Below are 15235 nucleotides of genomic sequence, written 5' to 3'. Positions count from 1 at the left end.
TTAATGTTTAATCACTGCAGTCAGGCACTTACCAAGAGCTAGCTCAAAGTTCACTTCACAAAGATTAGAACTAGTTCCCTCTCATAATTTAGAGTTTTGAACTAAGTTCACATTGCAAAAAAAATACCTAGTTCACATTCAGTTCTTCAGTTATTTTCTGCTTTGAGGCTCGTCGGATACTCCAATTCGATGTGTCGTTGCAAATTTGTTGTTGATGTAGCTGACGTTCGGCCTGTAAGGCCTTGTTCTCTCAGAACAGGTGTTGTGTTGAAGACTGTTCCAAGGTCCAATAGTGTTTTCCTCCTGTTAAAATGATGTTTCCTGTAGCGCCCCCTGCTCAATTATATCTTCCTGTCAACTTTACTTGTACTTGACATCAGCATTTATTTGGAGTCCTGTTTCTCCTCCTGAGAAAAATGTGTATTCTCTCTTTAGCTGCTAAATGCTGCACTATGTTCACCAGCTAGTCACCATCTTTCTCTCTGTAGTTTGATGCTGGTATAGACAACAGCTATGTTTACCCCTGATCCTGACTAGTGCAACTTTCTGTTTGACACAAACCATTCTCGTCTGTCCTCTGTCCTCCAGTTGGCTCAGAGGAAGATCCGGGACATCCTGACCCAGGTCAAACAGCCACAGAAAGGTGGGATGGGCTCAGGCCCGAGCCCTAACCCCCAGGGCTTCACAGAGATGGGCAGCCCTACACAGGGACTGACTCAAGAACACCAGCCGCGCAGGAAGTGAGGGTCCCACACCCTTCTCACATGCTGTGCCCCACCCCACCGCCACCCCCCACCCCCACCGCCTGACGGACAGACAGACACATGCACGGACGGATAGACAGACGGACAGAAAGATATAGGAGAGCGACACACGGACCCAGCGATAGACAGGGAGAGATATAAAGAGGGAGGGATAATGCCCGATAGCCAGAGAGAACGATTGGCGTTAAGAGAGGAATAGAGAAGATGAGTAAAATCAAAACATGAAATGAATAAAAAAAAGAGGATTAAGATAAAACGCGAGAACAGAAACCAGATGCCAGGCCAGAAAAGAGAGACTAATTGAGGATGGAGGGATGAAGGAAAGCAGGGGTGGAGAGGGGGAAGGCCGGTGTCCTCCTAGTGTGTAGGGCTGCAACTTCAGACAGGTTGAAACAACATGGCTGCCTTTATTCTCCTGAAAGGATGGAGCCTCTCTGCTGTTGTTTCCACGTGTCACATGGTTCACATGTCTTGCAGAGACACACTAGCGGGGCCCGTCTGTTTCTCTATCAGCCCCAACAGACCTCTCCCACCATCTGCACTCAGTCCTATATTTTAAGGTTGGTTTTTTTTAAACATAGAGATATATGTATAGAAATGTTTTATTCAGAGCTATTATTGATAGAATGCAGTGAGGCAGAGCCGGGAGAGGGAGCAGGGAAACTGCCGCAGCGGCACCTGGGGTAGGTCACGGGTCAGGCATTAGCCCCACCCAGCCCTAACCTCTGAGCCAATGAAAGTCTAGCAGAGGGGCCGCAGATGTTAACACTGCTCTTTAAAAACCTCTCTGAATAGCGGAGAGTTTAGAAGAAAAAAAATGAAAAAAGGAGATGATATGAGGTTGTAAATATATAATCTTCATGTAAATGTTAGGAAATGCTGTGTCTGGCCGCCTTGCCTTTTTTTTTTTAAAGGGCTCTTCTGTATATTTCCCAGTCCCTTGTCTATGATATGTAGCATAATGTAGCCTACAGCAAGGCTGGGGGCTGGGGAAGCACTAAGGCCCTTCCACGTTTAGCCGTGTGGTGGAAGGCGCAGCAAGAGACAGTAAGGGGTGCAGAGGTCGCAGCTGGTCCTGCAGTTCTATTGCAGAGGCTCAGCTCACACACGTGAAACCATTAGAAACAACAGTCAGCAGCTATGCTAGCTGGCTAGCGGCCCGCACCTTAAACGGCATATTTTATATATATTATATATATATGATATGTGAGTTAGCCCGGCCCCTCCGGTGAATGTATTGAAGGCAGCGAGTTAGGTGCATGAATAAGTTCTGCAATGACAGACAGACAAGGTGTGTCTGAGACTTTCTGCTCATTGCCTTCTTCCAGCACTAACACTCAAGGCCAGTCTTTCTCCTCAGAGAAGCTGTGGTCCTTTAGACCATCCCTACATTGAAGTCATCTCTGCTCATTTGGACAGAAATGGCCTCTAATGCTCATATCAATAAAGAATGTTAAAGACTGGCCTTGGCCGAGCGCGGGAACCAAAAAAGCACAGTCTTCCAAAGCTCCATGCCTTGAGTTCAGAGAAGGTAAAATCAGATGAAGGGGGGTGGCTTCCTCGTTCTCTCTCCCAGTCTGCCAAAGGCCTGTGGGCGGAGCCTCCAGACCCTGCCTGCGTATGATAATGAGGGGCGGGGTCTACGCCTGGACGCTCTTTGCCAAGATTAGAACAGATTAGAGAAGAAATGAAAAAGAAAAAACCTACCTCAGGGTAAAGTTACCTCAGTATTCCTAACTTTTTTTTTGCTTGCTGGTGTTTTATATAAGAAGAAAAAAAAAGAAAGAGCTGATAGTCCTGAATATTTTTTATTTTTTTAAAGAAAAAAGTATTTTTTTTTAGGTATTGTCTTGTTGCTTTGGTTATTTTTTTCTGTTTTTTTGTGTGATGATGGTTGAATGAGCTCAGGATGACGAGGAGGCTGTGAGTTGTTTCAAAGCAGAGGGATGAGCTGCTACTAAAGAGGAAATGGGTCCAGTGCCATTTTGCCTCTTTTAGGTGAGGAAACATGCCTTCTGTCGTCCTGAAGTGTGATTGGAGCAGCTGTTGTCTGATATATTGGCCAATGGGGAGTGGTGTTAACTGGAGAGGGGGTCCTAAAGTGCACGCGGTGAGCGAAGAAGCCACTGGACGCTCTTTTCAGTCAGCTCATGTCATCAGTGGAGGCAAGGTTGCTGTGTGTCACAGCGACTGGCTCCTGGCCCGCCCTGTGCCCTGAAGGACCTCCATCTCCTGCCTTATTGTGATGACATCATCACAAAGCGCCAAACATTACGTGAGGGCTTTAAAAGGGTTCCAGAGGTTGGGTTTCTCACTCACAAACAGACATGTAAGAGTGACCATATCAGAGTAGTTGAGGTCAATCTACAGCGTGACTGTATGTGGAGAAAGCGGAGGGCATTCTAGCTACACACACACACACACACACCCGCACACACACACACACACACACACAACCACACACACTCACACACACTCTTGAACTAGCTCTGACTTCTCTGAATGTGAATATTTATTACCTGACACCTCAGATGCTCCCTGTTGGCTACGTGTGTGTGTGTGTGTGTGTGTTTGTGCGTGTGTGTGTGTGTGTGTGTGTGTGTGTATGTTCACTGGTTTTAAATGTTCATTTCTGTCAGGGGATGTGGTTGGGTGAAACTTTAAAAAAAAAAAAAGCAGAAAAAAGTAGGACGAGAACCTATGGCCCTCTGTCTGTGTTCAACCGACCGAGGAGAGAGATCCTTTGAAAAAAATGGGAGCAGAAGAAGAAATGCAGGAGAGTTTCAAAACAACATTAAACAGCTGATAATAGATTCAAACCTGTATATAAGATGTTAACAAAAAAAAGGTGATCGCGATACTTTTGTATTTTTGGAGAAAAAAGCATAAAAAATCAGAATGGGAAAAGCCGTTGAGAGAGGAAAGATTGTCACTGAAGGACACTGCCAGATAATCTTTTTCATGTCTTACCTGCACTCACATTTCATCGGCTCCCCAGCAGCTCACCGTCACACAGGGACAAGTCTATTCTATCGTGTCTATGCTTCCATTTTTGTCCAGAGGTGGTAACTTCACACTTCAACATGTTGTCCCGTGCCAAGTTTCCACCTCTTTCCAAACCATAGAGCTCTGTTCACAACCACCAAGACATTCATTATTCAGCCTGCAGCCATTTGATTGGTTATTTTTGATTTAGTTTTGACAATACAGCAAGCTTTATTTGGACGTGACATCTGGGGACGTACTGTTGCACTAATTGATGAAATATGTCGACAACGTCAAACTATGAAAAAAACGACTGAGAACCTCCCGTGACACCTGATTTCGAGGAAACAGGTGGAGAGTGAAGGGAGGAGAAGGAAGGATAGGAGGAGGGGGAGGCAGAAAGAGGGAGTTGTCTCCTTTCTTATTGTCCCCCCGCCCTCTGTCCTTCAGTGTGTGTCCCTTCTGCACTCCGGGAAAAGAGTGAGATGTTTTTATTTCCTTTTTTATTTAAAAACAAAAAAAATCATTTCATTTTTGGAGCGGGCGGGAACGTCAGGGTCCCTCGCCCTCTCTTGCGCTGGTCTCCATAGTGTTCGTTTTGCTCACTTCTGTTCAAGACCTTTCGATTTTTGATTTTTTTTTTTGAACCACCTTTTTTTTTGTTTTTACTATCAACGTTCTGACTTTTCTTTTTGAAAAAATGAAAATAGTTGAATTTGATCGGATGTTCATTTGTTTTTGAAATTCACGAATATAACAAAACAGCTACTAAATCTGACAAAGTACTAACATGTAGCTCCGTACATGACGGTAACTGTGCCAAACACACAGGAAGGGCTCAGTCCAACATGCAGTATAGAGCCATTTATAACTGAAATACTAAACTCAGAGAAAAGGTCTTAAGATAACTACAGGAGTATTTCAGAGTGAAGATGAAGGTGATATCTGATCGTGGATGGACCTGACCTCTTCTCATCTTGTTTTTGTATGTACAGTAGAGACATTTTAGGGTTGCTGTGTCTCCACACACGAGAGGAAAGTGAGACACACACCGTGCTACCTACAGTACCACTTTGCTCTGTGCAGTAAGAACAGCCCGCACACATCTAAGACTGGGACAGAAAGCATTACACCAAAATCCCATCTGGATCATTTCTGAACCCTCTGTCCTTTTTATGCAAGTTGAGTGATATATATTATATGTATTATAATATATTGATAAGTTGTATCAGCTGGAACAGAGTTTGCAGTGTGAGGTGCCACACTACAATTGAAGCATCATAATTTTGTTTTAGTCCCAGACTGTTTAAAGGACCATACCAGTGCATGTTGTATCCCATTTATGTATTATTACTGTTGACCATTTACTCAAATATACAATATGTCCAAAAATAGCCCCAGATTTATATTTGTGAATCCACTCATTTCACTATAATATGAAGATCAACTTGCTTCACAGTGAACATAGCCGGACAAACCTGTCAGGGGCCCCTGGGCATACATTTGCTGTTCGGGCCCCCGCAGGCCGCCCATTCTCCAAAAATCTGCCTTAGTTGATATTATACTTTGCGTAGATGACCTAAACAATTTACAATCAAAGGTACCATGTGGAGAAAGTTCTGTGTTTCTCACCAAAAAACATCGAGTTCCCTTGAGGTCTAACGAAGCTTTAAATCTGCAATAACTGACTTTTTGTCATTGGGCAACAAACACTGACGTATTGTCACCTTTTGAGTTTTGAGACGAATTTGAAGGAAAACGCAGAGGGACACGCCATCGAGACGAAACAAACAAACCTCTTGACACATAACTAGGAACGCTACCTCAAAACATAAGCAAACTCAGCTAGAAGATTGTTTCTTTTCTTTTCTTTTATCACAAACAGACAAGAGCAAACAGTCAGTCGGACAGACATGCAGACGCAAGTTTTTTTTCTTCACTCTTCGACTTTAATTTATTTTTCGGTTTTTGAAATCGTCCCTCTCCAGCTTAGAGGACTGTAAAAATAAATGAGTAAATGAGAAAAAGACAAAAAAAGACAAAACCCCCCCATTATGGACTCGTGGGTAGGGGCGGTGTGGGCAGCTGGGTTGTGATTGGTTCACATGTGGCCCGATCATAACTGAACCCCCCCCCCCCCACACACACACACACACAGTTTCCTCCTTCAGCTCTGCCCTGCTGCTCCACCCCCTCCCTGTGAGTTCACCCCCTGAATCAAGGGGCACCACACCTGTAACCATGTAATTGTTTTGTTGATCTACCTCTTGGGAAAAATAGGTAAATGGTAATTTTTTTTTTTTTCTTGAAAAAGGACACAAAAATACAAAAAAAAATTAAAAAGTTGCTCGAAAGAAATATAGGTAAATGAATAACTGGGTAGCGGCATCTCCATATACTGTAGTGAATAGTCTATTAAAGGAAAAAAACTTTTACTTCTTCCAAAGATGAATTTCTTTTCTTTCTCCATTCTTAGTTGATTTTTAAAGGATTATTAAATGGAATAATAAAAACACGCCACCTGTTTTTAATTTCCTTTAAAAAAAAAAAACCCAACATAAATGAGATTTTCTTTTTTTTTTTTTTACCCAATTTGCATTTTCTTTCCATTTCATTTAACTTACGCTTTCTTAACTTCACAATATTCTTCTTTATTTTGGTTGATTTTTTCCATGACAGCAGATTGTATCTCTTGTGTTTGGGTGCATTTAGTATTTTCTTTTTCTTTGTGAAAAGCCTACATGAGTTAGAGCGCCCTGCGAGGACCTTCTACACTGATCAATGATCTATTTTCCTTCTAACGAGTCGTTTGAAAAAGCAAAAGGACCTGTTGTTTAGCTGACTGTGTAGCTGCAGGTGGAAGGAGGGAGGCAGGCCCCTCCTCGTGCTGCTCTGAGATAATCTGATCTGGGCTCAGCCTCCAAACCGCTAATGTAGGCCTTCATGTGCTTTGAGGATGCAGCCATGACGAGACCCTCGAAGGGCCCAGTCTCCTCCTTCCACCAGATGGCGCCTTTGGTCTTTACAGTATATGGACTTTCACCCTCTGCCTGCCTGATTCCTTTAGTCCTCATCAACACTTGTTTTAAACTCCTTGTAAACAAAACAGAGCATAGATATGAATGTGTTATTAAAAGATGAGAAAACGGACCCTCTGGCCTCCTCGTGCTATTTGTGTGTGCTTATTTTTTTTCATGAGAATCTATGATGATAACAAGTGGAAGTCAAGTGACAATGGAAAGAGCTGTGTCATGGTTGTAGGGGCCCTGACCCGGAAGCAATGACTAACTGGATCATGGATAACAAGCAGGGTTAAACACCACTTCAGGGCCAGAAGAGCCACGATGTACAGCTTTAACACAGTTTGTATAAGAATGCACTTTTATAGTGTTAATGTGTTACATACGGAAGTTGAGAACAGCTATCCTTGCAATTGTTAAATGCTGAGATCACAAGTCAATTGTAAAATCAAACCTACATGTATTTGTCACGTCCACAGTCGTGCACAGCACAATGTGCAGTGAAATTATCTTCAGTCCAGCTCCAGAAACGATTCATATAGAAGACATAGAATAAAATACTTTGGAGTAAAAATCAAAATAAATAATAATTTACAAAAATAAACCAAGTTAAATATATTACAGTAAGAAACCAAATATTTTATATACACTGGGGATCACAATTATAGGTCAAATTATTAATACTTGATTTATTCTGAAATATTGTTATTTTATATTGTTCAGAATTTGATAGAATATCTGCTGTGGCCGCTGCTGTACTAGCATGTTTTTTTAAATAACCAAGGCCAGAAGAAAAGCTTTTTTCTTCGGGCTATAGGATTAAAAATGAACAGGAAGTGAAGAGGTCCTCTCTTTGAATGACTTCAACACATCTGCGCCCACAGGACATCACTAGTTTCTCCCACTGCTCTGGTTTGATCTGCGGCCGTTCTTCTTCAGTCTCTTCCACAGTTCAGAGATTCTCTATGGGGTCTAGATCTGGACTCTGAAACCAAATTTAAGTGACTTCTTTAGACACTTTGGGTTCAGTCGTTCCCCAGTCCGACGGCAAACATAATGTTTCCAATCAGACCTCAATAAATTGAACTTAAGCAATGTCATGTCATGGTTTGGGGGATGTTTTCTGCAGCAGGAGTTGGGCCTCTTGTTTCGCTGCATGGCAGGGTGAACGCAAATGTTTATGTGAACCTCCTTCAGCAACATGCATCACATTCACTGCGGTCTCCCAATCAGCTGCAATTTTCATATAAGACAATGCCCCCTGTCACACTGCAAAGAGGGTTAAACAGTTCCCTGAATCAGATATCAGAATAAATCAAGTTTTAATACTTTGTTTTCTAATTTTGACCTCCAGTGTATATATTTTACTTAGTATATTTAATTAACATTAATTGATACTTTATTTCTAGAGAACAAGCTTTTATATCTTGTGAAAACAAGAGAAGGAAGTATTTTTCCGCCGTCAGCTTGATCGGGCCTTTTAAATGCATTTAACATCAACGTCAGTAGTAAAGGTGCACTACGCCGGCTTATTTGACCCCGGAGATTGTCGGAGTGCAGTGCAGGACGACACAGCACTCCTGATCTCTGATTCACATAAGAGGACAATCTTCTTCTTCGTTGTTTTTTTTTGTAGGAACTCAGGATACAAAATAATAAACTTGTGATCTCGAGAAAACCACATAAAAAAACCAAACAAGTGTGGACGTTCTCGGCTTCCATAGTAACACTGGTCCAGGCAGGGAAAAACCATGTACAACCATAGTGACTTATTGATTGGCCTCTTCCTTTCGTTGGTCTTCAAAGCAACACCAAGCCACTTTAAGCAGCAGGGGACGGATAGGCAGCCTGATGTGTCGTAAAACAGCAGGCTCATGGACCAAACAGCTTCTTTGTTTATCACCAATAGTGCCCGAAATGTGATGAAGACGATAGAATCTTAGATCATAAAGGGACACTACATTAGATACAGTCTATTACGAAATTTAAACCAACTTCATGTTCAGTCTGGTCGGGCAGTGGAGCTTTCCTCCAAACACAGTGCTGCAAACTATGACTGTAACATCAGCAGGTTTCTGAGCTCTGCTGACGGAGAGAACATGACTGAGAAACTGAATTTAGACCCTGATTTGGATTCCTGAGTTCCTGAAATGGCTTCAAATAGTCTCCGCATGAGGATCAGGACTTCCGTCTTGGTACAGATGGATCTGGTAACTGGTCTGAGACCCTCCAAAGTTGTGTCAGCGAAGTTCTCTCAGAGGAACGTCCGAGCACTAAAGGTGGCGGACGTTCTGTGGACCTGCTGCTTTTCTGTTGGCCTCAGAGGGACCACGTGCACAGCTCTGCCTGTACTCAGTGTTCTTCAGACATCGCTTCATACTTTTGGGGTATTTTCAGCAAATAACTTCAGGTGCAACCATCTCATGAGATACAATAGTTCAAACAGAGATGCTGCTGTTCATTTTTCGTGTTTTGCAAAGTGAAATGTGAGAAGTTGGTCAGCATCAGGCCCTGCTGTCTGACACAGCTGGGGTTTGATCAGAATCCACCAGATGGCACTGTGGCACAGAACATGTTTCTATCTTCATCCTCTCAGATTGCTTCTATAATCATATATGGATGTGAAATTCTAAAAGGACAAAACATATATTGTTTAGTCCTATTGTTAACATGAAGCTCAACGTGGTGTATTGACCATTTATGTTAAATAACTTTCTGCAGACGACACAAATATTGTCAGCAATGTGACACCAAGCTTTCCTAAATATAAACCCCCTACGTTCAATTAGACTTGGAGCAAATATTCTTTCATTTGTGATTACAATATGATGCCAAGTTGATTCCTGTGATGCAATATGTCATAACAAGCTGTGTGCTGGGTCAATATGTACCAACAATGACACGCTTTAAGAGACATGAGATAAAGACACCAAGATACAAGGAAAAGTATAAAATAGTCTGTCCACTGCAGTGCGGTGAATGACACACAGCTGATACTGTGTGTGTCATCTAACGGCTATTAACATTATTATTATAACATTTATATGTAGTAGTATGACGGCTGCATTTGGAGCTTTTGGGTCCATTTCACCGTGATTACTTCCACCATTCCACCAACGCATGAAATCATCTCTTGTTGCAACACCTAACTCACTCACTTGAATCCTGTGTTGGGTAAGTAAACATATTGTGTCATGATATGTTAAATTATCCCCCCTTATTTATCTGACTGTTGTTTCCTCAGCCCTACAATTCAAAAGGTAATCGTTTCATCCTCTTTATTTCAGATTTTTTAGTTTTCTGCTTCGGTTGATTGTCACCCTAATATGAACAGATATAGGCAACGACTTATGTGTATCTAATTATATATATATATATATATATACTGTGTGTGTGTATATATATATATATATATGAATAATATGTATAAATGTATTTGTGCTCCATTTATGTTGGTGAATTTTAAGGTGCAAGATGTCAAAGTAACCATATCCAGATCTGTGTTTTATTCAGATGCATTGATATAGTTATTCATTATGTATTGTTTCAACACAGGAACATGAATTCATATCGCTTTTTGCAAATCCTGAAATGTTTCCTAGGATTCCTTTCTAGCCCGTCTTGCGAGATTATATTATAGTTAAATATCCCTTAAATAAGACATTGTTCACCATACGCCCCAAAGCTTTGATTTGTATAATGTCACCTAACAGTATCACAGCTTTTCATTGTGATGACCGGTACAGTAAAGGTTTTTAGATGTAGGGAGGACGCCCTCTTGTGGTTTGAAGTGACCACAGCAACTCTGTGCACACTGTTTTTGACCCTTTCATGAACTAAACATGCTGCTTTTGAAAGGATTTCTCATTGCTGTGATAGCATGGATATAAGTCTAAAATACAATTACAGGAACAAATGCTCTCCTTTAAAAACCAGACGCGTTTTTATTCCTACAGCAATCATTTTACAAAAAATAAAGAATTTACATACATATCCCAAGTGTTGGGAGCACTGACACACCAAGCTGAAACAATAACATCAACTGTGGGAGCACTTCAGAATTTAGAAGAACAGAGTATCAACACGGCTACAATTGACGCCTATCAGAAAACAAGGTACTTTCACACTAAGCCAGAGTAGAGGAGTGTTTAAATGTTTAAATCTGTTGAATTTCTGCTCCCCTCTGCTGGCTGTCACTGGCGACAACATGGTGATATTCTGGGCATGCAGTGTGTTTGTCTTCTAGTGTGGACGATGTATAAATACAACTGTTAATATGCTGATTTCAGCCAAACCAGGCTACAAGTTCATTTTGAGTAAACGCTCATTAAAGATCCACTAATAAAGCAACAACTTGTAACTTTTGAAACACCAAAATACCTTTTCTGCTTCAGGTGCAATTTAATGTTTTATTCGATGTTGATTACATTATGTGACATGGACTCTGCACTGAGTCAAAAAAGGTAGACCATGTACATATGCTTTAGTATTACAGCTAACATGTCAGAGTGAAGTGAACACAGGTGAACTACTGCGAGCTTCCTGTTGACATGGACGGATTATGAGACAACGGGCCCCTGGGCACAGATATGAAAGCGCCCCCCACCATGTCTACATAGGAACAACACATCCCGACTCAGTCTCCAAGAGTCTACTTTTAGTCATTTTCCATCTCTGTGATTATTTTGCATCTATTTTTTTCAAGTAAGTCATTATGCTGTTATGTTTTTGTGGTGGTTCAGTCGTTTGTAAGTCCCTTTGTAGTAATTTGGGCCGTTTGTCGGTCTGTGTGCGTCTTTGATTGTTTGGTGTTTGTCGTCAGTCATTTAGCAACTCTTTGTGTTTTTCTCAGCAACATTTTGTGAGTCAGGGCCACTGAACCTATGGGTCCCAGGCCTGTGCCAGGTAGAGTCATTCAGTAATCCATCCATGCCGCTAACGCCCTAGTCAGTCACAATAACTCCCCGAGCTTCTTTCTAGTTACTATGGATTATATTCCCTCCAATAAAGAATTGAAATTTCATAGTCTGGCATCAGCAGACGAATCGCAAGTGCAACTTTCAGTGAGAACATCTCAGTAGATAAAAGGGAAAATATTCCACAAGGGATTAGTGAAACAAAGGGTCATCTGGGTGATCTGGCTTTTTAAGGAAATAAAGCTTTGAACTCCAGTCCTCAGCAATTTGAAACAGTAGCTGGTAAAGTGCTCAATGATATAACGACACACAGCAAAAAAAGACTTTCCTTCAACTTTATCACAACTTTAGGACACTTATTTACATTGATTGTTCAAAAACAAACCAAAACAACCCAAACTTATCACAAATATAATCATCAACCAATCTGATTGGTTAAAGAAACTAAAACTATATATATATATATATATATATATATATATATATATATATATGCATCTTATTTATCTCCAATGTAGAGTCCAGAGAAGTAACCCCCCTTTCATTCTGACATCTTCATGTTTATTTCTGTGTCTTGTTGATTATACTAAGCCCTCCAAAGCGTAAGTTTGGATCCGTAGTTCATCATTGTTCAGTCACAGTCGGTCCACAGGTCCAGCCACAACGCTTTCCTCCTCAGCAGGGCTGGCCTGTAATCCATCCAATAACAGAAAGGTCACAGGTGCATCTAAACGGAGAAGACTGAAGCTCTTATACTTGAAAGGTTGTAGGATCCATCCCATGTTCTGTCCCAACTGTTTTATTATCACGTGGCCTCAGGATGCAAGTCCTCTATAGTGGCCACTGAATGTTCTCGTATTGAAGTGAATGGGAAAACCTCAAACTTCTCTATTGAAGTTAAAGACTAAATCTCACTTATTCTAGTCTGTCTTAGTGTCATTATGAGAAGATATCAGGAGTTTCCCCAACATTAGGCTCCATCAACTGACAAGGGGAGAGAGAGACATTTTAATCTCTCCCTATGCATTACTATTTCTTTTTTAAAACATCTGTCACTTTCCAGCCCTCTGGTTCTCGTCTCTCGCAGGCTCACCTCCTGGAAAAATGTCTGGGTTCTCCGCTAGAGTGGCTCGCACTTTCTTCTTCTCCTTAAACCTCCCAGAGTGAGACACCTTGACGTGGCGCCCCTTGCTGGCCGGCGTTTTATCCATGATCCTCTCCAGCCGGGCGTCCAGCTGAGAGTCGTGCGCCACGTCCTCTGGGTGGGACACGGCCCCGGAGGCTGTGCCGGACCCATGCTGGCCAGTGGAGGCGTTGGAAACAGACTCTGCAGGGATTTCATAGAGGACCTTGGGCTGGGATTTCTTTCTCCTCAGGAAAGTCAGCTTCCACCAGCCTGGAGATGGCTCTGCCATGATGGAGGGATGATAGGAGGGAGGGAGGGCTGACGAGAGGGGAAAAGGGATAAAAATGACATTAAAGTAAAAAAGATATAATCTGGGTAATAGAAATAGATTAAAAAATAGTAATCTGCATGTATGCAGGCACACATGTCTCTCAGTCTTTACAAGTTTCTATGTGTTTGTTATAATAGTGTGTGTGTGTGTGTGTGTGTGAGCATCTATCCATCCATGACACTGAATATTTCAGTGTTATTCAATAGCCTCCATATGCTGCTGCGGATGCATACATGCTCAGGTTACTGTGTGTGCGTGTGTGTGTCACACATCAGAGTGTGTGTGTGTGTGTGTGTGTGTGTGTGTGTGTTAGAGAGAAAGAAAAACATATAGGTTAGGCTATTAGATGTATGAGTGTGTGTACAGTAAATGTAAAATATGTATGCATGCATGTATCTTACAGAGCTGATATTTGATGCTTCCTAGAGATGATCAGCCAATGAAAAAGACAAACAAACCTTTAACACAAAGTTGGAAGAACACTGCTGTTTTTGATCATCTAAAACTGAACGAATAACTTGCTCTTCTGCCCTCCAAAAACATACTGACGGCAGAGAGCCAACATATTTTTTAATGAGGAGAAAATTCGGGAAGCAAGTGGTATAAAGCAAAATATGTCATGTACAGGTGTCCAGCTGCAGCCTCCAGCATGAACGTGGAGGAAGTGGAGGGAAGTCAAACGGCTTCGGCTATGATTCATGAACTGGTTGGGTCCGCCCTTATGTGCTGTGATTAACTTTACTTGGCTCATTTAAGCAAAGTTAGCCAACTGGCTTGCTAACTCCACCATGATTTGATGCTAGATTTGTAAAATAAAATGTAGGTTCCACTACTTCACTCCCCGCTGCTAGGAGACTACTTTACCAGGAAAAGACCAGAGAGTAGAGATGGGCCTTCATTAGCGGCATAGACTGTGTAATAAAGATGGACGTAACTTTCGGCTCTGAAAAATGAAGCCAATGAAGAAGTGCCTTAAACCTGAAGTCATTCTAATTTACAGCAGGGGGCGACCTGGTTGCAAAACAAGTCAGTTTGTATAGAAGTCAATGAGAAAATGACCCTACTCTTCACTTGATTCATTACTTCCCAATGAGTTTATGGTCTCAATCGCTACTTACAAGTCTTCTCCAATACAGCACAATGTTAATTTTGTGAATCATGTTCCAATTTAGAGAAAAATTCCCCATAAAGCAGGGGCTGCTTTAGGGCGTTGCTTCCGTGCCGTGCCATAGCGACAGGACAATGTTTATGTCATGTTAACTTGTGTCGCTGTGCTGCTCCGTCATTGTGTCCACACCTTGGCAGCACCACAGACAATAGCTGTGACTCATAGGCTGCTGCCAGGCCATTAAGAGGATAAGTAACAAACAGTATATATTACGGAGAAACTGAAAGAATTGATCTACCAACACGAAGATGTGACCTCTTGTAGAGATCAAACTGTTCAATTATTTGAACTTTAAAAAAGATCAACTTCAGCTCGCTGTCCCAGCTGGCATGTAAACTGGCTGCAGGTCTGTTTTTATAGCAGCTGAGCAAACAGAAACTAAGCCACGTTGTTTTATTGTTTCTTTTCTTCTCTCCCTCTTTCTCTGTGTCATGAAGATGTGATACGCTCAGCCAGTTGATTATTGTTTGGCTCCCTTTGTCCCTTTTGATGTAGATTCTATACAACTTTGATGTGACGCCCGAGTATCGACTTCCTACCGCCCTGTGTTTGACTGCCTTTCAGCGGGAGGGAGTGTGGGGGTGCAGCCATTTTGAAAATAACATTTTTTAAGATTCAGTGTTCCTTTTGTGCTTTTATGTTGGCTTAGTGCAGAGTTCTGATGGCTGCACGCTGTAACGTCACAGTGAATTAAAGTGGTGGAGCCACGAACATTACAGCATTTTATCATTTAATGTAGATCAGTCTTTAGCGTGGCCAGAGTCAGACCGTCTCAGGGACAACTGCAGGTGACTGTGCAGCAGGCTAACATCACCGCGTAACTGAAAGAGCATCAATCCTGCTGACATTAGAGATCCCCTGATCTTTTACCAGATCTAATGACATTCCCACAAGTTTCCGCTTTAGGCCCTGACAGAGCACATTT

The 15235-nt window shown here is 41.9% G+C and overlaps 2 protein-coding genes across 2 annotated transcripts in view; one reads left to right on the top strand and one right to left on the bottom strand.

The window, feature by feature from the left end:
- Positions 1-744, top strand: part of igf2bp1 (insulin-like growth factor 2 mRNA binding protein 1) — a gene marked incomplete at both ends in the record, with an annotated part of 46577 nt that extends 45833 nt beyond the window's left edge. The window contains one exon of the mRNA XM_083930515.1: positions 589-744. Coding sequence (XP_083786641.1) covers positions 589-744 — 156 coding nt within the window. The remainder of the gene's footprint in view (positions 1-588) is intronic.
- Positions 745-12737: 11993 nt separating this feature from the next.
- Positions 12738-13100, bottom strand: prr15la (proline rich 15 like a; the record flags this gene model as incomplete). The annotated part of the gene is made up of 1 exon (XM_083931206.1): positions 12738-13100. The coding sequence occupies one exon, from the start codon at positions 13098-13100 to the stop codon at positions 12738-12740; it is 363 nt and encodes a 120-aa protein (XP_083787332.1).
- Between the last annotated feature and the right edge of the window lie 2135 nt (positions 13101-15235).

This window comes from Echiichthys vipera (genome assembly GCF_963691815.1).
Source record: "Echiichthys vipera genome assembly, chromosome: 17".
In the NCBI taxonomy this organism is placed as follows: domain Eukaryota; kingdom Metazoa; phylum Chordata; class Actinopteri; order Perciformes; family Trachinidae; genus Echiichthys; species Echiichthys vipera.
Note: the sequence above shows the minus strand (reverse complement) of the source record. Positions and strands in the feature narration are given on the sequence as shown.